At 42.5% G+C, this 25,923-nt stretch overlaps 1 protein-coding gene across 1 annotated transcript in view; it reads left to right on the top strand.

Moving 5' to 3' along the window:
* The first annotated feature begins 3,349 nt into the window (after window positions 1–3,349).
* Window positions 3,350–25,923, top strand: part of MAPK8IP2 (mitogen-activated protein kinase 8 interacting protein 2) — a 102,762-nt gene continuing 80,188 nt past the window's right edge. The window contains exon 1 of the mRNA XM_073619229.1: window positions 3,350–3,794. Within this exon, the coding sequence (XP_073475330.1) occupies window positions 3,730–3,794 (65 nt within the window). The 5' untranslated portion in view covers window positions 3,350–3,729. The remainder of the gene's footprint in view (window positions 3,795–25,923) is intronic.

Genomic DNA, 25,923 nt, shown 5'->3' with positions numbered 1-25,923 from the left:
CTTTTTTCATTTACTAGAGAATACCACAGACAAATGAATCACCAGAAGACTTGAATGTGTCCACTCCGAACACACCGGTGACAACTTCGATCACAACTATGACCACTTTAATAACACCTGTTGCTAGGCCTCAGAAGAGGAAGAGACTTGAGGATGCCACTTCATCTTTTCTGACCAAGGCAAGCGCTGCTCTTCAAAAGAAAACAGATGTATTTGGCGGTTTGGGCATTATAACAGCAAACAAGATGAGAAGCATGTCAGAGGAACAACGACAAATTGCCGAAATATTAATGCTTGAGATGCTGAACAAAGGGGTTAGAGGTAAGTTAACAAGAAAAACGATTCTTACAGAATCTGATTCACCTCCATCTCAGTCATTAACACAACACTCACAACATGCAGCTCATGGCTCACAGCATCCTAGTGCCCAATTGCAATACATGCAGGATGAACGTCAAATCCCTACTTGGTCACAGGACTTTAATTATATGCAACTGTAGTTTGATATTAATAGTGTTATGTTTTAAATAGTGTTCTTTTTTTATTGGACTCCATGGACACTAATTATGTGCCATTTATGTTGTGAGAATAAACTTGTTCTTTTTTTATGTTGACCACCAAGTCTATTTATTGTTTGTTACATATCAGCACTGCGGATCTCTTGCAGCTACTTCCAGTCTACATACTTCTCTTCACTGGTTGTATGGCATTTCTCAGAACCACTTTCAACATGATAATAAAAGTGAAGCATACCTGTGCAATAGGTGTCCAAAGTCCACGCAGCTCTACCAGGTAATTCTAGAACACCTTATGCTTCCCTCTGCTGACCAGCTTTATGGAGATGCTGATTTCATTTTCTAGCAGGACTTGGTACCTGCCCAGACTGCCAAAAGTACAATATCTGGTTTAATGATCATGGTATCATTGTGTTTGATTGACCAGAAAACCTGCCTGACCTAAACCCCATGCAGAATCTGTGGGGTATTGTCAAGAGGAAAATGAGAGACACCAGACCCAACAATGCAGATGGGCTGAAAGCCATTATCAACAAACACCTGGGATCCATAACACCTCAGCAGTGCCACAGGCTGATCACCTCCATGCCATACCGCATTGATACAGTCATTCATGCAAAAGGAGCCCTGACCAAGTACTGAGTGCATACTATACTGTACATAGACATACTTTTCAGTAAGCCAACATTTCTATATTAAAAATCCTTTTTTTATTGGTCTTATGTAATATTCTAATTTTCTGAGATACTGAATTTGGGGTTTTCACTAGCTGTAAGCAATACTTATCAAAATTAAAAGAAAAATGCTTGAAATATATCACTCTGTGTGTAACGTTTCTATGTAAAATATATGAGTTTCACTTTTTTAATTGAATTTCTGAAATAAATGAACTTTTTGATGATGTTCTAATTTTATGAGATGCACCTGTATATGAAATTTTCACAATACTTAAGAATACACAGATAAAGAGAGTTTATGTTGTGCAGGCACATTTTTTATACATTTTTAGTGTCTTTATTCAACCTTACCAACTATGTGCAAAAAGAACCTGGGGTTACCTCTTTTTGTCTATATAACATGGATGATGGTACCTACCCCTACTTATAAATATCCTTAGTGGAGGCAACTCCCCTTCTTCAAAAAACTTACCAACTAGGTAATATACCACCTACCACCTTGTTGCTGACTAAGTACACCCCTTCATGCAAATGGTATCCTCTGATGACTGTGGCCTCTTTTAGCAGGATAATGCACCCTGTCACACTATTTAAACCAGGGGTGTCCAAACTTTTTTCAAAGAGGGCCAGATTTGATGAAGTGAACATGCGCGAGGGTCGACCATTTTGCCTGACATTCTTTGAACCATTAAAATTAAAGGCAAATTAAATATATAAAAAAATCTAGCAGTATGTACCGGGCTATTGGCTGTACTGCAAGACTGTCAGAGCTGAGAATGTCAGTTAGTGGCCTCTCAATACATGTCCATAAGATCTGGTTAACCTGAGAAATGTGTCTAAAAGTTGTCACTTGGATTGAGTGTGTAGGCACGTTAAAAAAACAAAAACAAAAAAAAACTTCATTAAAAGTTGCTTTGCATTTTTAAACACTTGTGGCATTGTGGGCAGTTCCATGCTTGTCAGTATCCATATCTGAACCTGAAAATTTCAAGGCAATAAGTTCACAAGTTCCAAGCAGCTCCATCCACACACAGGGTGCTGCAGTACCACCAAGACACTTGCAAAGACTACTGGATCCTGAAAGGTTTGATAAAACTAGGTGAAATGCTAGTTGACTAGTTTGACTTATCTTATTATCCCCTGAGAAATCCCAGAGTGCCTCTCACTGCAAGGATGACCTCGGGTGTGTTCACAAGCCGATGTTCCTGAGCCCGCTAGGACGCTGACAGCGCGCAGCACCGCCGCCAATCACTGCCGCCAATCCTAGGCACTGAGACAGTGAGAGCTCTGCAGCTGTGGACCGGGAAATGACTTAGTGCGTCTTATTGGCGCTCCGCGCTGTCGGCTTCCCAACGGCCTTTGGACAACACCCCAGCAACACGCCCTGCTCATCCTTACAGTGAGAGGTGCTCGGGGATTTGTCAGAAGATAAGAGAATATATATTTATTTAAAAAAAACGAGCTCATCCTTACCCTCTGCGGAGCTTTGGGGCCACAAAAGTGATAAAAGCATATTGCAAGTGGGGGCCGTATAAAACCGGACCGTGGGCCGGACTTTGGACATGCCTGGCTTAAACAGTTCAAGAATAGTTTGAGGAACACAACCAGTTTGAGGTGTTGACTCGGCCTCCAAATTCTACAGATCTAAATCCATGGAGCATCTGTGCTGGAAAAACAAGTCTGATCCGTGGAAGCCGCACCTCACAACTTCCAGGAGGTCCTTGCTTCCAGGGTTCAGGGCTGTTTTGGCAGCAAAAGGGGGACCTACCCACTATGAGGTAGGTGTTCATACTGTTTATTGGTGTAGATCCCTATCATAAAGACCTGTTATAGAATAGTAGGGAGCCGGGGAGGTCTGGGAGAGAACATCTGCTCCATGACCTACATCGGTGTGTTTTAATCTAAGAAGAAGAACAATCCGGGATGTGATTAGTGGTGATGAGGATTAATAAGCAAGGTGATGACGTCATGTGATGGATGGTGGTGGCGCAGGATCCGGCCATAGCTGGTGACTCTGCCCGTACATAGGCTGGGCTCCCGGCAGCGCCATTTCAGCACCATCGGCTGGACAGTTCCCTCCCCGCCCGCCCGCTCTCCATTGTAGTGGATGGGCAGAGTGTACCGTTGCCTGCACTACCTCTCCAGTCCTTCCTCCATCCATAGCCCTCCCCTCTCCCCCTGCTCTCCCCTCCCCCGCCCTGTGTATTGGCTCCCAGCTTGTGCAGTCTCTCCTGGATGTGACTGCATCAAAGCCGCCGCAGCGAGCCGTCCCCATCCGAGGAGAAGAACCGGGGGGGACATCGGAGCGACTCATCGCCCGGAATCCGGAGGAGCAGGAGAGGAGACCCGTCCATAGAGAGGATGATCGCCCGGATCTGAGTGTCTGCAATCCGCCGTCATTGGGCGCTGTCCCCGCTCCGTCCTCCGTCCATCACCCGCCTCCTCCTCCTATCTGTGTACCGGGGGGGTCACCCCATCCGGGGCCCCGTCCTGTCCTCCCTACACCGGGGTGTGTCTCATCACCTCTCCGGCTGAAGATGGCGGATCGAGCTGAGATGTTTTCTCTCTCCACCTTCCACTCCCTCTCCCCCCCGGGCTGCAGGTGAGAAGAGATGGGGGGCTATGGGGGGACACATGGAGAAGACTACTGACCATCATTGGGGGGAACATCATCTACACCAGGTGTACCACACTCTCCAATAAACCAATATTCATCCAAACAATGCCCCCCCCCCCCCTATATTGGAGAGAAGAATGCCCCCTTACGTTGGTGGGAAGAATGCCCCCTTACATTGGTAGGAAGAATGCCCCCCTTACATTGGTGGGAAGATTGCCCCCTTACATTGGTGGGAAGATTGCGCCCTTACATTAGTAGGAAGAATGCCCCCCTTTACATTGGTGGGAAGATTGCCCCCCTTACATTGGTGGGAAGATTGCCCCCCTTACATTGGTGGGAAGAATGCCCCCCTTACATTGGTGGGAAGAATGCCCCCCTTACATTGGTGGGAAGAATGCCCCCCTTACATTGGTAGGAAAAATGCCCCCCTTACATTGGTGGGAAGATTGCCCCCCTTACATTGGTGGGAAGATTGCCCCCCTTACATTGGTGGGAAGATTGACCCCTTACATTGGTGCCCTTCCTTAGGAACAATTACCCCCTTGTAGTGGTGGTCAGTAGGAAGAATGTCGACCCCCCCCCCCCCACACACACACACACTTACATTGATGGCCTTTGCCCCTTTTACATTGGTGGTAAGTGAGGAGAATGCCCCCCCCCCCTTTACATCAGTGGCCTTAAGTAGAATGCTCCCCTTATAGGGGTGACAAGTGGGAAGAATATATCATCTTACTTTGTTGGTTAGTAGGAAGAATGACCCTTAACTTTAGTGGCCAGTGGGAAGAATCCCCACCCCCCTTACATTGGTCTCCTTAGAAACAATGCCCCCCTTGTAGTGGTGGTCAGAAGGAAGAATCCCCCCCCCCCCCTTACGTTGGTGGCCTTAAGAACAATTTCTTCCTTGTAGAGATGGCCAGTGAGTAGAATGTTCACCAGCCTAACATTGGGGGCCTTAGGTAGAAACCCTTATAGGGTTGGCCAGGAGAATACCCCTTACATTGGTGGTCAGTAGCAAGAATGCCCCCTTGCATTTGTGGTCAGTAGGAAGAATGCCCCCCCCCCCACTTTTATTGGTGGTCCTTCTTGTAGGAGTGGCCACTGGGAAGAATGCCCCCCCTTACGTGGGTGGCCTTAAGGACAATGTGCTCCAGACTAACATCAGGGGCCTTTGGTGGAAACCCTTTTAGGGTTGGCCAGAAGAATACCACTTACATTGGTGGTCAGTGGCAAGAATGCCTCTCTTACATTGGTGGTCAGTGGGGAGAATGCTCCTTACATTGATGGTCAGTAGGAAGAATGCCCCTTACATTGATGGTCAGTGGGAAGAATGCCCCTTACATTGATGGTCAGTGGGAAGAATGCCCTCCTTACATTAATGGTCAGTGGGAAGAATGTCCCTTACATTGATGGTCAGTGGGAAGAATGCCCTCCTTACATTGGTGGCCAGTGGGAAGAATGCCCTCCTTACATTGTCGGTCAGTGGGAAGAATGCTCTCCTTACATTGATGGTCAGTGGGAAGAATACCATCTTTACATTGGTGGCCAGTGGAAGATCGCCCCTTACATTGATGGTCAGTGGGAAAAATGCCCTCCTTACATTGATGGTCAGTGGGCAGAATGTCCCTTACATTGATGGTCAGTGGGAAAAATGCCCTCCTTACTTCGATGGTCAGTGGGAAGAATGCCCTCCTTACATTGATGGTCAGTGGGCAGAATGTCCCTTATATTGATGGTCAGTGGGAAGAATGCCCTCTTTACATCGATAGTCAGTGGGAAGAATGCCCTTCTTACATTGATGGCCAGTGGGAAGAATGCCCTCCCTACATTGATGGTCAGTAGGAAGAATGGCCTCCTTACATTGGTGGTCAGTAGGAAGAATGTCCTCCTTACATTGGTGGTCAGTAGGAAGAATGCCTCCCTTACCTTGATGGCCAGTGGAAAGGATGCCCTCTTTACTTTGATGGCCAGTGGGAAGGATGCCCCCCCACCCCTCCTTCCTTAAAATAGTGATCCAAAGGCCAATCTTACAAACCATAAGTATTATGCTGCTGGCTTTGCCAAGTGGCATTGGCCCTGGAACTATGCATGCACCATCAGATGGGAGATCACTCAGCTTACAGGTCAAGGAACCCACTAATGTCCTCTGGAGGAACCCTAATGTTCCCCAGAACCCTAGTGGAGAGTGGCTGCTGTATACTGTCCTGTTTGATGCTAAAAAAACAATCCACATAACAGGAGAAATCATAGACTGACATAGTAGGCTGAGATATAAACAACATTCGCAGCCATATTGCATCAAGCTTTCATAAGCAGACATGGCTCCTGCACTGTAATGAGCAGAGCTCCATTGCATTAGACAATGCTTCACATACAAATTCCCCGTATGCTATTCCATCAGGGCTGCATATAAAGGATTATCCGCCTCATACAGGGCAATATGAGAGAGCTCTGAGCTATCCATCTCTTTATAAGCATTTTCTATATTTTGCTAGTGTCTGTATGTATATTGCACCAAAATATCTATTTAATTGTCTTTTATCTATCTTACTATGTACCTGGTAAACTGTATAAAACCCCGGCTTTCTGAGAAAGTGACAACCATGGATACCTGCAGTGCTGTGAGGTGGGAACTTTCCCATCTCATTAATTTAAATGAAGATCTTCCAATAACTATGTACATAATAAATTCAGCATGTAACATGGCATAGTGTGTTTTGTGTACTGATCACAGTGCTATATGTAGGTCATGTGCCAAAAGATATTTGTATAGAATAATTATATACACAGCAACCACTTTGATGGGCATGAATAGTAATGAATGAGACATGTAGCAGCACGTCAGGGAGGGCCTTGTTGTGTTTTAAATGTATGTTGTCATCTCAGCCAGAATTTGGTTATTGGTGGATTGAATAACATAAGGTTTTGTTTTTATTATTGTTAAAGGGAGATCAAAAACTTCTTTCTAGTGCATCCCATAATTACATAGTTAATCAGGTTGAAAAAAGACACAAGTCCATCTAATTCAACCATAAAAATAAATAAATTAAAAATAATATCGTACAATCCCATATACACAATCCTATACCCACAGTTGGTCCAGAGGAAGGCGAAAACCCCCAGCAAAGCATGATCCAATTTGCTACAGCAGGGGAACATATTCCTTCTTGATCCCCCAAGAACGGCAATCAGATTTTCCCTGGATCAACTTTCCCCCAAAATTTTTAGTACCCAGTTATATTATGTACATTTAGGAACGTATCCAGGCCTTTCTTAAAGCAATCTACTGAGCTGGCCAGAACCACCTCTGGAGGGAGTCTATTCCACATTTCACAGCTCTTACTGTAAAGAAACCTTTCCGTATTTGGAGATGAAAACTCTTTTCCTCTAGATGTAAAGAGTGCCCCCTTGTCCTCAGTGTTGACAGTAAAGTGAATAACTCAACACCAAGTTCACTATATGGACCCCTTATATATTTATACATGGTGATCATATCCCCCCTTAATCTCCTCTTTTCAAGAGAGAATAAATTCCAATAATAATAGTTATTTTGTATGGTAAGCCTAAGCACACCATTAACAGCAATATCCAAAGCTTATACAGCATTGCAGCACTAATGTACAGTCCTTGTATTATAGGATGAGAACAAAAAGCTGCATTTACAGCAAACCGTACCTATAACCGCATGAACCATCAGGAACATTTAATGTCACCACATTGTACAGTATACAGTCTATACCGGCATGTATTATATGATCTATGCAGGGGTGGGGTGGATGGTGAAAGGCCCAGTGTAACTATTAGTGGTGGAATTACCAACGATGAAGCCAACTAAACCTTATAAACATTGCAACACAATTATTTTGCACAAGCAAATACTCTGTGTGATAAAATGTAGTTCTCTAAGAAGTGATAGAATCAAGTTGTTGAGCTTGGCTTGGCACTGCAGAGAATTATTCAGGCCAGGTTCAGTTATCGATTTTAAATGGTTTTAACAGAAAGTAGATTTTATCTTTGGTAATTAAAATTGGGCACAGTGTCTTAGGTTGCGGGATGTTCTAGCATCAACTAAATTGCAAAATAATAATAAAAAAAATGTAATTCCAAATGTGTTATAGAAAATTTACTATTAACCTAATAGCTGAATTCTGAGCACAGGAATACACTTTGATGTGTAAATGAGGGAAGTTTAACCACTTAAACACTAAACCTTTTTCTGACATTTGTTGGTTTCAAGTTAAAATCATTTTTTTTGCTAGAGAATTACTTAGACCCCCCAAACATTATATATATATTTTTTTTAGTAGAGACCCTAGAGAATAAAATGGTGATTGTTGCAATATTTTATGTCACACTGTATTTGCGCAGCAGTCGTTCAAATGCAATTTTTTTTAGGAAAAAAATTACACTTTAATGAATTAAAGAAAAAACTAACCAGTAAAGTTAGCCCAATTTTTATTTGTACAATGTGAAAGATTTTACGCCACGAGAATCGTGATCTTTTTATTCTAAGCAAAAAAATTGTGATTCTCATTTTGGCCAGAATCGTGCAGCTCTAGTTGAGAGCACAATCAGTTTGACAGTTAGCATTTCCAGCATGCCGGGAATGTAACTGTTTTTTTAAATGATTAAATCGTTGGGTTTACTTCCGCTTTAATGCCCCGTACACACGGTCGGACATTGATCGGACATTCCGACAACAAAATCCTAGAATTTTTTCCGACGGATGTTGGCTCAAACTTGTCTTGCATACACACGGTCACACAAAGTTGTCGGAAAATCCGATCATTCTGAACGCGGTGACATAAAACACGTACGTCGGGACTATAAACGGGGCAGTGCCCAATAGCTTTCATCTCTTTATTTTTTCTGAGCATGCGTGGCACTTTGTGCGTCGGATTTGTGTACACACGATCGGAAATTCCAACAACGGATTTTGTTGTCGGAAAATTTTATAGCCTGCTCTCAAACTTTGTGTGTCGGAAAATCTGATGGAAAATGTGTGATGGAGCCTACACACGGTCGGAATTTCCGACAACAAGGTCCTATCACACATTTTCCGTCGGAAAATCCGACCATGTGTATGGGGCATAACTGTATATTTCAAACTGACCTTTTATCACAAACTATCCCTTTAAACCTGACCTTTAGCATAACAAAATCCCTAAACCTCATTGAAAAATTCATCCTAACAGTTAACCTGTAGTCTATAATGTATTGCTTAACATCTGTAAGCCTAACCTCGACCTTCAAACCATCACCCTAAACCTAACCCCAGAATGCTAAAGCTGGTCATAGATGGATCTTTTTTTTTTGATCACCCAGCCGGCTAAAAAAAAAAAAACCAAAAAACCCTCCTATCCTTTACAGCCATGAAGCTGCTTCAGTTTGATCTGAAACTGCCATGGTGCTACACATGTGATCAGTTATGACACCAGCCATTTGATGGTTTAACAGTTTGGTTGAGGACACAAGCAAATGTTACAGTTAGCAATCCAGGAATGAAACTGTTTTTTGAAACCGTTAAATCGATGGGTTTAGTTCCGCTTTATGATTTACTGCTGGGGTTCTGGGCTTCAGCAGAATGGCAGCCTCCAGCAGAAAGAAAAAGGAGCAATGCTGGAGGAACTTTACAGCATACACTATTTTGGTAGCATAATTATTAATGTGGAATGTATGTTCCTTACTTAAGAAAATAATTTGTTATCAAGTTGTTATGGGTAAAGTTCTGCTTTAAAGTGAAACTAAACCCATCAATTTACCAGTTTCAAAAAACAGTTACATTCCCCGCATGTAGGAAATGCTAACTGTCACATTTGCTTGTGCACTCAATCAAACTGTAAAACCTTCAATGGCCAGTGTCATAACTGATCACATGTGCAGCATCATGGCAATTGCAGATCAAACAGAGGCTAAGATGGCAGCTTCTTTGGCTGAAAAGTATAAGAGGGTTTAGTTCTGCTTTAGGCCTAAACCCAAGAATTACTGCAATGAAATAGATTATCATGACTAAAACAATATTCGTAAAAATAACATATAAAATCATATTCCCAAAGTAAATTTCTTTTCCACTATCTACGCCACACATATCAGATTATTAGGCCCTTTGACTTCATTCATGTCTTAAAGACATGGGGGATATTTACTTATACTGGTACACACAGCATCTGCTGCAGCAAGTAGTAGTAACCAATCAGCTTCTTCTAACTTCGGCTTGTTTAATTCAATGTTGATAATAAAACCTAGAAGCTAATTGGGGTTGGGTTTAACAAGATGTCTGCTGCTGGCTTACTGCAGCCGAGTGCAAGGCGTACCAAGATGGGCATCGCAGGATACTTACTAGATGTTAAGTGACATGAATGATGAGAGGCAAGGAAGGATTTTGCAATGCTATATAGCATTACAAAATCCTTCCTTGCCTCTCATCATTCATGTAATTTATTATGCAATTGCCAATTAGTGCTGCATTTTAGTGCCCAACAGTACCTGCCCATAAGTGCAGCCTATCAGTGCCCATAAGTGCCGCCTATCAATGCCATCTATCAGTGCCCATAAGTGCCACCTATCAGTGCCCATAAGTACTGCCTATCAGTGCCATCTATGAGTGCCCATAAGTGCCACCTACCAGTGCCATCTATCAGTGCCCATAAGTGCCGCCTATCAGTGCCATCTATCAGTGCCACCTATCAGTGCCCATCAGTCAGTGCCAGCCATCAGTGTCAGCCATCACTGCCAGCCACCTGTCAGTGCCACCTATCAGTGCAAATAAGTGCCATCTATCAGTGCCCATAAGTGCCACCTATCAGTGCCCATCAGTCAGTGCCATCTATCAGTGCCAGCCGTCAGTGCCCATAAGTGCTACCTATCAGTGTCATCTATCAGTGCCCAAACGTGTTGCCTATCAGTGCCATCTATCAGTGCCCATCTGTCAGTACCATCTATCAGTGCCCATCAGTCAGTGCCAGCTGTCGGTGCCACCTATCAGTGCCCATAAGTGCTGCCTATCAGTGCCCATCAGTCAGTGCCATCTATCACTTCCAGCCATCAGTGCCAGCCATCAGTCAGTGCCACCTATCAGTGCCCAGCAGTCAAACTGTCACATGACATTAAAAAAGTATTGGTTATCGGTATCGGCAACTACTTGAAAAAAGTATCGGTACTTGTACTCGGTCTTAAAAAAGTGGTATCGGGACAACCCTAATAAATATTTATTAGGAAAGGAATGTTCATTCTTTCAGCGGTAGAAATGTGGCAAGATATGTATGTATTTTAAAATATAGTGTTGATCAATTGACCATTTTGTTCGATTTCAGTGAGGAAACATGGGAAAACAAAATTAAAGACTGAATTGTAAATACGTTTTGAAAAATAAATTGCAGCATCTATATAAATGATCATTCTTCTGTGCGTAGGAATGACAATTCATGTGCTTTGATTGGTGCATATAGTAGCAGTACAGTGTTTTGTACAAGCTGGGACATAGCAATGGCACTCCATTAATGGGTCTGTGTTGTACACTTTCAGAATTGAGGCTTGCGCTTTTGGAATCGTATAAAAATGTTTATATTAGTGTAAAAATTTTGAGCAGGAGGCACTTATTTACTGGAGGAAAGCCTGTCAGCCATTATTATTTTAAGGGGGTTATATATAGGGTTGCCCACTTATCCCCAATTATTGATATAATTAAATGATGCAGGTTCTGCGGCTTACTAGATTTGGTCAGTGCCTCACTTGGATCAGCGACATACCCTGTGTGCCTCATGTATTTCAGTCATTAAAGGAATGAGTTGGTAACTGCGATTGCAGATGGTGAGAATACTAAAGGAAAAGAGGATGTTATTCTTATCAGTCTGTTATTTGGTTAAAGTGGTTGTAAACCCTTACAGACCACTTTGACCTACAGGTAAGCCTAGATTAAGGCTTACCTGTAGGTCCAAGAAATATCTCCTAAACCTACACGGTTTAGGAGATATTTGCAAAAAGACAGGCACCGATATCTATGGCGCATGCGCCGTAGACAGCGGCACGCAGGCGCACTGAGCATGCCGCTGCTAACAGCGATATGCCGTTAGTGGCGGCTCCCTGCGCATGCGCGGGAGTGATGTCATCGTGGCTCCGGCCAATCACAGCGCCGGAGCCAGGATACCCGGAAAGAAGATGGACGCTTCATGGAAGAGGGGACAGCGGTGACATGGCAGGCTCCTGTGTCAGGTAAGTGACACATAATAAGCTACTATGCGTTGCATAGTAGCCCATTATGCTTTACCTTTGCAGGGAAACAAAGAGGAAGTAAACCCATCAGGGTTTACTTCCTCTTTAAATACTTATCATGGGGAGATCTGAGAGTTTATGCTTGTAGTCCCCCTATTTAGTCCTTGCTTTTGGGAATGAAGGTTGTTGTCCCTCGTGGCAAGGCCCCTTCTCCCCCCCCCCATCCTTTCTCTCTTGGCTCTAGGGATCCCTTCACCACTACTCACTGTTTTTCCCCCCTTTATTACCGCCAACTTTGAGCCACCGGACCCCTTCCCCTTTTTACAATACTCGTTTGTCATCTGCCTGCTGGGCCTGTTAATGAATGTTTCTTGTCTACCCCCTTTGGTCGACCACAATGGGACATTGCTGTAGATTTTTCTACATTATACGTCTGCCTTAATTTTCTGTTGATCAGGTCCCTCCTACGTTCCCATTTTCTTAAAGTTATATAAGCTTATTTGTCTTGGAATGTTCTTATCCACCCCTGTGTGGGTGTGTTATGTCTGTCTTTTGACCATCATGGCTATATTTATGTACTTGCCATGTTGTTTTCCTTCCAATAACATTTTTTGGTAAAGAAATGACTTATCGTGGGGAGATTTGGGGTCGTTTTCAGTCTAGGGAAGCCAGGTACTCATCAGTAATGGGTCAGTTTCTTAGCATTATACTACAGCTGCACGATTCTGGCCAAAATGAGAATCACTATTTTTTTGCTTAGAATAAAGATCATGATTCTCGCAGCGTAAAATCTTTCACATTTTACAATTTTGGGCTAACTTTGCTCGTTACTTTTGTTTTTTTTATTCATTACAGTAATTTTTCCCCAAAAAAATGCATTTGAAAGACTGCTGCGCAAATACAGTGTAACATAAAATATTGCAACAACCACCATTTTATTCTCTAGGGTCTCTACTAAAAAAAAATATAATGTTTGGGGGTTCTAAGTAATGTCTAGCAATTTCTAGCAAAAAAAAAAAAAAATGATTTTAACTTGAAAACAACAGCTGTCAGAAAAAGGTTTACCGTTTAAGTGGTTAAACTTCCTAATTTACATACAGAAGTCCATTCCTTTGATGTAAAAGACAAATTGATACAATGTTTAGACTTAACATTCCGATAGAATGTTTTAAAACTTGGCAGACTGCCCAGACTTTGACTTTTGATGGCTGAGAGCAGAGAGAAAATTCTCTGCATACCAAAGATCGGGAAGATCGGGAAACCCTTTGTCAAGATCGCAATGGGGAAAAAATCGCGATAACGATTTTTGACGATTGATCGGGCAGCTCTGCAATATACATACCAACATTTGGAGTTGTATACGAGGGCTTGACCTTTTAAAGCAGAGGGCAAGAGACTAGCTAGCTACCAGTGTTGTCTCTTCTATCTGATCTTTTTTTTTCTATTTCTGTGCCATGCCTTGTTCTTCACTGTGGGCTGTTTACAAAAGACAAATAAACTGTTGACTTCACAAGGGAATTTTCCCTTAGCCTGGTGAATGTGATGAAAATTTACTAGGCAAAAAATACTCAATCGCATGCAAGGAAAAAAAACAGTATTATTGTTTGCACATAATTGAATGATAAAAGTCAACAACGTTTTGCCTCAATTACTAAGCTAAGGGAAAATTCCTGTGCAAAATGAGCAGCCTATTTGCCTTTGGTAAAATGACCCCTTATGTCTCTGTATTGAGTCGGTCATCTTAGTAGAGTAGAAGGCTTTGCTTCTGCATGGAAGAGTTGCCTCCTTGATGGCTGGTGGGGTAATAAGATAATCCCACAAAGCAGAAATTCAGCTATTATGCCCCGTACACACGAGCGGAATTTCCGTTGGAAAAATCTTGGATGGTTTTTCCGACGGAATTCCGCTCAAGCTTGCCTTGCATACACACGGTCACACAAAAGTTCTCTGAACTTTCGACCGTCAAGAACGCGGTGACGTACAACACTATGACGAGCCAAGAAAATGAAGTTCAATGCTTCTGAGCATGCGTCGAATTGTTTCCGAGCATGTGTGTTTTTTTGCGCATCGGAATTGCATACAGACGAACTGAATTTCCGATAGGTGAATTTTTCCAATGGAAAAATAGAGAACCTGCTCTCAATCTTTTGCTGGCGGAAATACCACCAACAATAGTCCGATGGAGCATACACACGGTCGGAATTTCCGACCAAAAGCTCACATCGGACTTTTGCTGGCGGAATTTTCGCTCGTGTGTACGCAGCATTAGGCTTAAGACACAGAAGAGGAGGAATTGAAGAAAAGGTAGATTTTCAGGGTTCTGCATATGCAGTAATTACTTTTAAAATGTAAGAAAAGCCTAACTACCATATATACTCGAGTATAAGCCGAGTTTTTCAGCACATTTTTTTGTACTGAAAGTGCCCCCCTCGGCTTATACTCGAGTCAAGCACTTTTCTGGTGCAAAGAATTACATTTTCCGACTTTGGGGCCCCGTATCTTGGGACCACTTGATGCTAGGAACCCCAAATTTGGTGTGCAAGCCCAGTAGCTTTGGATATGTTGTAGTGCTTACAGTAGCTGCGCATTTCTCACCCTAGGCTTATACTCGAGTCAATAAGTTTTCCCAGTTTTTTGTGGTAAAATTAGGTGCCTCGGCTTATATTCGGGTCGGCTTATACTCAAGTATATACGGTATATCTATTTTTAAAAAAATTCCTCCTCCCTCTTCATAACTACCCTGCCCACCTTGTATATAAAAAAAGAAGCTGTGTACTTACTCCAGTCCGGTCATGTGAATCAGCAGCTCTTCCCTGTGTAAGGTAGCACTTGACAACTGCTGTGAATTCCCTGAGCCTGACCTCACCCATAAGCTCCCATGGCCCAGCCATTGTTGATGCTCCCTCTTTTCTCCTGCAGCAGCTGCTCACTGACACAGGGGAGCCAGAGCTGCGGGAACACGTGAAGGGACTGCAGTAAATTAAAAATAGGTAAGTACACAGATTTTAAATAGTTATAGGTAGGCTCGTCTTCCACTTTAACTTTTCAGACCCACTTCTCACACTGCAGGTCCATGTATATGTATATTTAGTGGCAGAGTACACAAGATTGTACATGTCCCTCTGCAGTATTGCTCTGTAGAGTCATATATTATTGATACATTCTAAGAGGAGAGAGAACTCTCTAGTGAATAAAGTCAGTTCAGAGGCAAGTTTAAAAAGTCTGATGTTGCATATACATACATTGCTACTTCTCTGCTTCCTGAGGAACATTATTCTTTTTAATAGAGTGGAGTATTACTGATTATGTTTTGCACTTAGGAACACATCTATAATCTATTAATAGCACATATTAAATCTCCCACATTTTGATATTGTATTTCATCTGAACTATGGTAGAGAGGATGGAAGAAGTATAATGATCAACTTACATTTTTTCAGTAATGTTGTCAGAATTATGCCTTCTTTTTGGTGCAACATAGTTTTAGGTGCCAATTTGGGGGAGGCAGGGCCGTCCTAGCATCATGGGCCCCTGGGAAATGTAATGCTCTGGGGCCCCTAGAATGGAGACAGCGCAGGTAAACAGACATTGAGTAGGTAGGAGGCACACAAGTGGAGCTTCCCCTTTTGGGTGGAGCTCCACATTAACTACATGAACAGTCATTCTGTACAGCAAAGAAATAGTGGGAAAATACTACATACATAAAGTAACAAAGCTGTCCTGTGCATATAATATATCTTCTATACTAGGCTGAAACAACTAATCGATTAATCGACAACTAATCGATTATGAAAATAATCGATTACTATTTTCATAATCGATTAATCGGCCAGTAACATAATAGGGTTAAAAAAAATTAAATTGAGCCTTTTATAGTACAAAAAGAGCAAATAATCGCTACTGTAAATGTTACTCTCACAGTTCTACAGTAAAATAATGAACCCCTTACAATAGAGATTATTTGCTTTTTTTGTACTATAAAGGGCTAATTTTATTTTTTTTTTAACCCCCATTATGTTACTAAACGTCTTAGACGTGGTTCACATCTGTGTGTTTTTTGGTGCTTTTTGCAGAAACGCACTGCAGTTCATTTACATGGTTTCCTATGGGACACGTTCACATCTATGCTTTTTTTCAGCTGCTGCGTATTTCGAAAGGTTCAGGGACTTTTTTTTATGTAAAACGGTGCTTTTTTGGTTCAATACACTTCAATGGAAAAGCTGCAGAAAAGCATGTAATGCGTTTTTGTAGCAATTTGTGTTTTTTAATCTGCCCAACAACAAATTGGGCCAAAAAATGCAAAAAAATGCAAATTGCAGCAAAATCACGTGCGCAAAAATCAAAACGCACAGCAAAAAGCACTGCAGAAACATATCAAAAGCAAACTGCATAGGTGTGCACCGAGCCTTATGCTGGCCACACGGATCAATTTTCAGAAGAGAATATTCAGACGAAAAATCTTTGTACATTCGCTGAATGAAAGAATGTTTGAAATTTTCACTTGTTTTTAACATTCTGTTTTTAAAATGAATGAATACCACATACACCGTCTGAAAATTCCTTTGACCAAGAAGTTTTCTATTTACAAATTGTCACCATGGTTGAAAATGAACGTCAATTTGACCCCACTAACAATTAAAAAATTGAACAAATGTTCTTAAAATGCCATTTTTTTTGAAGGAAGACATTGTTTTTTAAATAAAAAAAAATTGATCTCTGAGTCTGATGATATTTACCAGATTCACCCTTTTTTAATAGTATATATCCTCTAATAGCATATACAGTATATCTCTCCTCTAATAGTATATACAGTATATCTCATCTAATTGTATATACATTATATCTCTTCTGTCTGTTATTCTCAGAGTGGATTAGATATTTTGCTCCCTAACCATATAGTTATTTATATTTACCACTGCATAGAGATATTTAAGAATAAATTGCCTTTTTTTAAAACTTTACATATTAACTAAATTATACACAACACTTTTTTTTTTTTAAGCTTATCAACCGATTAATCGATTAATCGAAACATTAATCGGCCAACTAATCGATTATGAAAATAATCGTTAGTTGCAGCGTAACCTCAGATATCCCCCCAGCACTCTGACCCCTCTACACCCCAGATATCCCCCTCAGCACTCTGACCCCTCCACACCCCAGATATCTCCCCAGCACTCTGACCCCTCTACATCCCAGATATCCCCCCAGCACTCTGACCCCTCCACACCCCAAATATCCCCTCAGCACTCTGACCCCTCTACATCCCAGATATCCCCTCAGCACTCTGACCCCTCTACATCCCAGATATCCCCCCAGCACTCTGACCCCTCTACACCCCAGATATCCCCCCAGCACTCTGACCCCTCTACACCCCAGATATCCCCCCAGCACTCTGACCCCTCTACATCCTATATATCCCCCCAGCACTCTGACCCCTCTACACCCCAGATATCCCCCCAGCACTCTGACCCCTCTGCATCCCAGATATCCCCCAGCACTCTGACCCCTCTACATCCCAGATGCCCCCCAGCACTCTGACCCCTCTACACCCCAGATATCCCCCCAGCACTCTGACCCCTCTACATCCCAGATATCCCTCCAGCACTCTGAGCCCTATACACCCTAGATATCCCCCCAGCACTCTGACCCCTCTACACCTGAGATATTCCCGCCAGCACTGTTACCATATACCATAAGATACCCCTTGTATTGTGACCCCACTACATCCCTGATACCCCCTACACTGTGGCCTTTCTACATCTTATACCTCTAGCACTATAGCCACCCAAGCTACCCCAAGCATTGCTACCCCCTATACACCCCAGATCCCCCCCAAGCATTGTTTTCCCCCATCCATGTGGTACCCCCTTTTCCAGTGGAGATACAGTGCATGTAAACTTTTGGCTATGTGCCCACCTCCAGCACTGGACTCACCTATACCAATCAAGCAGGCAGAAGAAGGGGCGGAGGAGGGAGCATCCCTCTGGGCATTCCAAGCCCTTTGGTGCAAACAGTGCTGGACAGCTGGGCTCACCATGACACCATCCACCATGCTACTTCCGCAGGTGGGCTCTCAGTGCTGCCGACTCAGCAGTCCCCACTCCAGCTCTTACCCCGCAGCCTTCAAGTCCCGAGCATTCAAGCTGCATGGGGCGGGGGCAGAGCATAACTACTTCCCTGCCCCTCCCTGCTGACTGTGAAATAATAGGTATCGTTCTGCACAGCACGGCGCACTGCTGCCAGTCTGCCTCCCCTGTGTATCCATCACTCTCAGTGCCATCGTGGGGCCCCCAATTTCAGGGGAACCATGGGCTCAAGGACCAGCTGCTTTGAGGAAAGTGCAGGGGCCCCCCATGCAGCGGTGGCCCCTGGGCAGTGCCCAGGTGTGCCCACTCATTAAGACAGCCCTGGGGGGAGGGGCAATAATTTTGAAGCATTACAGCAACATTTATTAACATAACAGATCGGCTCTGCTCCCAGTCTCCTGTATTCAGGTGCTGGCAGAGACAGATCACATCTTGCTCCCAGTGGTGTCACTATGGAGGTGTGGGGGGTGTGGACCGCACCCAGGTCACATCTGCCAGAGGAGTGACAGGGCCACCATTGGGGGGATCAGCCACATGTAGGGGGCCCTGGCATCACAAGCAGTGTTGTTAATGATTCGTCTGTTACTCCGCTGCTGCAGTCCCACCTCCCGCCCACTGCTGCCAGCATTAGTGGTTGGTTTCTAGGGCCGCCTGGCATCTAGCAACCAACCACGTGGTAGGTCTACCCCAGCATTTAGTGGACGGGAAGTTATCTGACCTTCCTCCCCCAGACCTGGCTGCTGCACTGTGTCTATCCCAAGCTCATCAAATCCCGCCCATCGAGTCCCGCTCGCTAAGTCCCGCTCACAGAGATCCAGCTACTGGGTCCCGGCTCCCTGCCTCCCATCCAGTCTTTGGTAAGGGAATTTAATGTGAGGGTCACTGATGAGGGACCTCTAGTGATGGGGACACTGATGGGGGCCCTCTAATGATGGGGACACTGGTGAGGGGCCTCTAATGAAGGGGAAACCGATGGAGGGACCTTTAATGAGGGGGGCACTAATGGAGGGAGCTCGAATGATGGGGACACTGATGGGAGATCTCTTACGTGGGGGGAACTGATAGAGGGATCTCTAATGATGGGGACACTGATGGGGGACCACTAATGATGGATACACTGATGGGAACCTCTAATGATGGGGACACTGATATGGAGTGCGGAGGATTGACTCCATGAATATTCCCATCACCAACCGCCCCGTGAACATTTCAGTAGATCAACCCCTTTATATTACCATAAACACAACATACAGTGCTGAGAAAAAGTATTTGCCGCCTTCCTGATTTTTTGTTTTTTGCATATTTCTCACACTTAAATGATTCAGATCGTCAAACAAATTTTAACATGACACAAAGATAACCCAAATAAATCCAAGGTGCAGTTTTTAAATTATTATTTCATTTATTAAGGGAAAAAAACTGTACTTGCCCCCTCCCATGCTGAATCCCGAATGAACTGTGATTAACCACAATTTTTTGGAAAGCTGAGTTAAATTTCACTTGCCACACCCAGGCCTGACTACTGCCAGATTTATTGAATCAAGAAATAACATATATAGAAGCTACCTGACAAAGTGAAGCTAACGCTAACATCACAAAAAGCCACACATCATGCCACAATCTAAAAAAATTCAAGAACGGATTAGAAACATTAGAAACAATTGACATGTATATTAGAAACATTAGAAACAATTGACATGTATAGGTCTAGGAAGAGTTTCAAAGCCATTTCTAAGGCTACTTTGACACTGAGACGCTTTACAGGCGCCATAGCGCTAAAAATAGCGCCTGTAAAGTGCCTCTCCTGTCACTCCAGTGTGAAAGCTCGAGGGCTTTCACACTGGAGCGGTGCACTGGCAGGATGCTCAAAAAAGTCCTGCAAGCAGCTTATTTTAGGCGCTTTAAGAGCGGTGTATACACCGCTCCTAAAGCACACCCTGCCCATTGAAATCAATGGGTAGCGCCGCCGAAGCACCACTACAGCTGCGCTTTGCCGGCGCTTTTAACCATTTTTCGCCCGCTAGCGAGGGTTAAAAGCACCCCGCTAGCAGGTGAAAAGCACCGCTAAAACGATGGTAAAGTGCCGCTAAAAATAGCGGCGCTTTACCGCCGACGCCCGGTACGGCTCAGTATGGAAGTGTCCTAAGGCTTTGGAACTTCAGTGAACCATGGGGAGAGCCATTATCCCCAAATGGAGATAACTTGGAACAGTGGTGAACCTTCCCAGGAGTGGCCGGCCTACAAAAATGACTCCTAGAGCATGACAACGACTCATCCAGAAGGTCTTAAAAGAACCCAGAACAACGTCTAAAGAACTGCAGGCCTCATTTGCCTCAGGTAAAATCAGTGTTCATGATTCAACAATAAGAAAGAGACTGAGAAAAAATGGCATCCATGGGAGAGTTCCAAGGCCAAAGCCGCTTCTGACCAAAAGAACACAAATGCTTATCTTACATTTACCAAAAAACATTTTGATTATCCCCAAGACTTTTAGGCAAATATTCTCTGGACCGATGAGACAGAAATGTAACTTTTTGGAAGGTGTGCGTCCCGTTACATCTGGCATAAAACGAATACAACATGTCATAACAAGAACATTATACCAACAGTCAGACATGGTGGTGGTAGCGTGATGGTCTGGGGCTGCTTTGCAGCTTCAGGACCTAGACGACTAACCATAATTGATGGAACCATGAATTCTGAGCTCTACCAGAAAATCCTAAAGGAGAATGTCCGGCCATCAGTTTGTGACCTCAAGCTCATGTGCACTTGCGTTATGCAGCAGGACAATGATCCCAAACAACAGTAAGTCCACCTCCAAATGGTTCAAACAAAGTAAAATTTAGGTTTTTGAGTGGCCTAGTCAAAGCCCGGACTTAAATCCAATTGAGATGCTGTATCATGACCTTACACAGACTGGATGCTGGAAAACCCTCCAATGTGGCTGAATTCTGCAAAGAAGAGTGGGCCAAAATTGCTCCACATCAACTTGAAAGACTCATTGCCAGTTATCGCAAACGCTTGATTGCAGTTGTTGCCACCAAGGGTGGCACAACCAGTTATTAGGTTTAGGGGGCAATTGCTTTTTTACATAAAGCCAGGCATGTTTGGACAGCTTTTTTGCCTTAATAAATGAAACCATAATTTAAAAGTTGCATTTTTTATTTACTCGTGTTATCTTTGTGTAATAAAAGATTAGTTTGATGATCTGAGTCATTTAAGTGTTACAAATATGCAAAAAAAAATCAGAAAGGGGGCAAATACTTTTTCACAGCATTGTATATGAAACGTAAAAATAACTTTTTGTTCTGTTAATTATGAACTTTAGCCTTATAAATATTTTGGTCCTGTAGACTTCACAAAGGTTCAGTCTTTTGGTATTTAGGCTTTTTTAAAATGTATTTGCCAGAGGTAACTTGATCACTCTACCCCAATGAGCCTTGTGCTCTCCCAACTGCAGTAATATAAAGGTAAGTAATAGAACGTTTATTTTATAGAACTTTTAAAATTAATAAAAAACCTCATAGTACCCTGCTTAGCTAAGAACAGCCCCGTATTTAAACAAGTACTATGTATTTTTTTGATTTGCAAGGTACCTAAATTATATAATGCCAACAAAACCAGAATCTTTACACATTTATTCAGATAATATGAACATTACGTTTTTGCAAGTTTAGCTTTACATTAGTTTTATTAATGTAAATAAGGATATTTTTTAAAGCAGTCATGTTAGGAGGAGATGAAGAAGGTTGACCTACCCAGTCGCTTCTCTTATGCTTAGATCTACTGTATATTCTTTTCTTAGTTTCAACCACCAGCTCTAGCCCCTTTTTGAAGAGGTGACATAAAAGGCCTGCGTCTTCGGGCTTTGGACATGTGTCAATGGCATCAGGTTGACTTCAGTTTGAAATCATTCGGTATTAATTGACAGATGCAGTTAAGCTCCTTCTGATACACTTTTGACCTATTTCAAGTGGGTGTTGTTTTACCCTAGACGTTTATAGGAATATAAAACCGCTCTCATGAGAACAAAAACCCCGTGGACAAAGGCCCTAAGACAGCAAGATGAGAAATGATACAATCAGCAATTCTGGAAGGTAGACCTCACTATTGAAGTCTCATAGAGATAGAAGAGCCCAACAGCATACACCCAAACCCGGAATATCATAGCTGGTGAACTGTGTCTGTAACTATTTACCATTACTTGACCAGATGGAGAAAGGTAGAATGTGTACGATTTGGTAACTGGAAGACACTTCAATGTACTACATTGTATGTCTATACAGAAGCTAGGTTTATGCTTAGTAGGTGAACCATAAAGTAGATATTAGGGTATATACTACTTAGTACAAGGATTTTCTTGAACTGTAAAATATATCAGTAATTATTTCCCCCTCATTCATTTGTATGTAACAATATTAGTTTCCTTGTTTAATAAATTAAATGTGATGAGTTTGGATTTTGGTGTCCTGTGTAATCCAGTACCACATAAAGCACACCTATGACCCTACTCTAGAATGGTCACTGTGGACACTACTTGGTATACAGTATACTACCTAGAAGATATGCTTGACAGTAGTGTCTGAGGTAAATATTATCTGTTAATCTTCCAGATATTCGCCCCTCCGTCATTTGTATGCAACTAGATCCCTTTCTTTCTTAATACAGGAAATGTGATCTGTTTGGACTATGGAATATGAGTAGTGAGATTTTAACTTGTGTCTTTGTTCTCAGCTCCACGGTGTCAATTTTCTATGGTTTAGTGGTTTGAGGAAATGGAAAGCCAAATGAAGTCCCCTAGCTCCTATCTGGAAAAATAATCATATCCTCTAGGTAGTTTAGGACTCAGTTAAAGCAAGAGAAGCATATGGGTCAGACAGGGCAGTTCTTTACATAACATTTGTGCTACCAGGGGTAAATCCGATCTAATTTCAATTTGCATTATTTATTAACTAATAAGTATAAGTCACATCTCTGCAGAAGTGCTTGCTGCACCACTATCGATGGGTTCTCCATGTGGAATACAGTCTATTGATATGAGAAAGCGGATTATGGATTTGGCTATCTATTATTCTATCTGTTGCTAAAATAGGAAATTGAAAAGCTGGTGGAAAATCTGGCGGCTGCTTCTCTGTTGTAGGGCGTGCATGTCATCTGACTTAATTACATTTGCTGTGTAGACAGCGTGATTGTTTTTGTATTCGTATTTTACTGAATGGGAATGGTCTTGTACTGTCGCACAAGACTGATGGCCTTTCAGCTCCATCTACTCAGTGAAGTAGGCCTGGGGGATTTAGACAATGCAGTCCTCTGAGTGATGTAATAAGGGCATTCCAGTAAATGCAGGGAAGATGAACTCTCCATGAGTGGAGCCACACAAAGCTTTAATATTTGTTTGTCCTTTACATCATGTTCAAATGAGTGGCTTCCATTTTTGCACTTTGAATGAACCACTAATTATAAAAAAGAACAATTGGCATAATATTGCCCTGTGAATGTTTATTGCTTACTGGGAGTTATGTACTAAAACTGAAGCATGCAAAATCTGGTGCGGTTCTGCATAGAAACCAATCAGCTTCTAGTCAAAGATTAATTAAACAAGCTGAAATTAGAAGTTGATTTGTTACTATGCACAGCTTTACCAGATTCTGAGTGCACCAAGTTTAGTAAATATCCCCCACTGTGTACTATACATAGTAAGTGTATTCCACTAGAAACAAGTGCATTCCCCTAGATTCAGATATTCTGAGCCAAACAAGGAGAAACACAGCATAACTGCTAAAGTGGTGTAAAAAACAGTTCTGGAACAGGACTTGATGGCCAGAATCTTCAGTTCCATGTCAGTAAATACTTAAATACTCGGCTGGGTGAGGCTGTTTATTTTCTGACCTGAAAGGTAATGTTATAATGTCTTGAAAACATCCCATTGGACATAACGCATGGGGGAGGAGATACTAGTGCCCTGGTCATGCCGCTGCTCGATTCCGGGTCGGCAACGGCTTTCAATGTAAGGATTTTATGCAACTTTTTTGTTTTTATGTGTACTTGCACCTTTATTAAAACTACTACACCATGAGAAAGAATACTTCTGGCTCCTGGTGAGCTTTATTTTAGTTAGAACCTGATGTGGAGTGTGGCTGGACAGACTCACTGGGTTTACTTTTCACTGGGTGACCGGGTGACAGACACTTATCCAAGGCCTACATGCTGTTGTAATGGCAGCCATCATCTCTGATGAGTGTCCTTTTCACTGGGATGCGGTGTTGGATCTCTGAGCACTTTGTTTAAAAACCTATGTTCACTTCAAGAGGTGTTAGAGATGTTTTCTCTTCATTGATGCACTGGATTTTCTAACAAGTCTTTATCCTCTTGCTGGACTTTTCACATATGCCTTTCTGCTCCTATCATGGAAGGTTGCATTTATTAATTGAGGGCTTTTTATTTTATATTGATTGACTATTCATATTCATATCTTTGGCGCTACACACTTTTTTTACAATGTCATAATGTGCTAGTATGCATCGCATACTAGTACATTATGTGAAACTTACCTGAAAATGAAGCCCTCCAGCAATGCACTGTCACCGCTGGAGGCCGCATTCATCTTCACCCGTTTTCCTTCCGGGTCTGTGGACTCCAGGCATGTGACTGGCCAGAGGCATGATGACTTCACTCCCATGCATGCGCGAGGGGGCCATTTACGGCACAGGACTCTGAAGGAACGGCACCGGGTGGTGCGCTGATGACGTCACTGGCTGCATATACAGTAAATATCTCCTAAACGGTGCATGTTTAGGAGATATTTATAGTACCTATAGGTAAGCCTTAATATAGGCTTACCCATAGGTAAAAGTCAGAGATGGGAGTTTACTCCCACTTTAAGGCTATGCTGTAACCTTCTAACCAGGGAATTCTTGAGCTCTAAAAAGCAAAATAACAGGAAAGGTGCAGCAGCCTTGCGTATTACTCTAAATGCCATTTCATAATAAAATAATAAAAACATACTTACAAAAACCTATATGGCTGTAAGTGTATAAAATTACCTGAACCACTGTAACTACTCAAGTCAAGGACTTGGATGTCCAATGATCAGACTTGGGCATCGCCACACGACCAAACACATTTTGAGGTGATGGTGGTAATGTGTTTAGGGCAGGGGTGTCAAACTCAGTTTCATCATGGGCCACATCAGCAGTATGGTTGTATCTGGGGTGTGCTATGTACAGAGTGCAGTGTTCAAGACTGTGTTACGTACAGAGTTCAGGAGTGCACTAGGTACAGAGTGCAGGGATCAGGAGTGCGTTATATACAGAGTGCAGAGTTCAGGGGTGTGCTGTGTACAGAGTGCAGGTTTTAGGGGTGTGCTGCAACCATGCTCTATCTTTTGGGGGCCCTACCAGTGCTAAGTTTAGGAAAAATAACCATAATTTGGAATATGTATCTGTTTATTAAATGTGTACCTTTCTGAATTCCTTTCCATCTCACAATATGATATGTAGACATTGATCAGAGATAACTGACCATCTATTCTTGAATGGTATTTGTTTTTTTCTCTTATGCTATTCTTTCTGTATCTTTCAACTTCTTGTCTATAGAATTTAGATATAACAAACATGTCATGTCTGAGACCATTTATTATATTATGTGATCACATCTTACAATAGACCAGTGTGGCGAAAAATGTTTTCAAAGAAATTGAGTGTGCTGATTTTATACCAAAAAAATGTCAACTTCACACTCTCAATCACGAAAAGGATTTTTTATAAAGTAAATAGTGTAAACTACTTTAGTAGTGAGAAATTAACATCCTACACTCT

The sequence above is a fragment of the Aquarana catesbeiana genome, linkage group LG03 (genome assembly GCF_042186555.1).
Source record: "Aquarana catesbeiana isolate 2022-GZ linkage group LG03, ASM4218655v1, whole genome shotgun sequence".
Lineage (NCBI taxonomy): Eukaryota > Metazoa > Chordata > Amphibia > Anura > Ranidae > Aquarana > Aquarana catesbeiana.
Note: the sequence above shows the minus strand (reverse complement) of the source record. Positions and strands in the feature narration are given on the sequence as shown.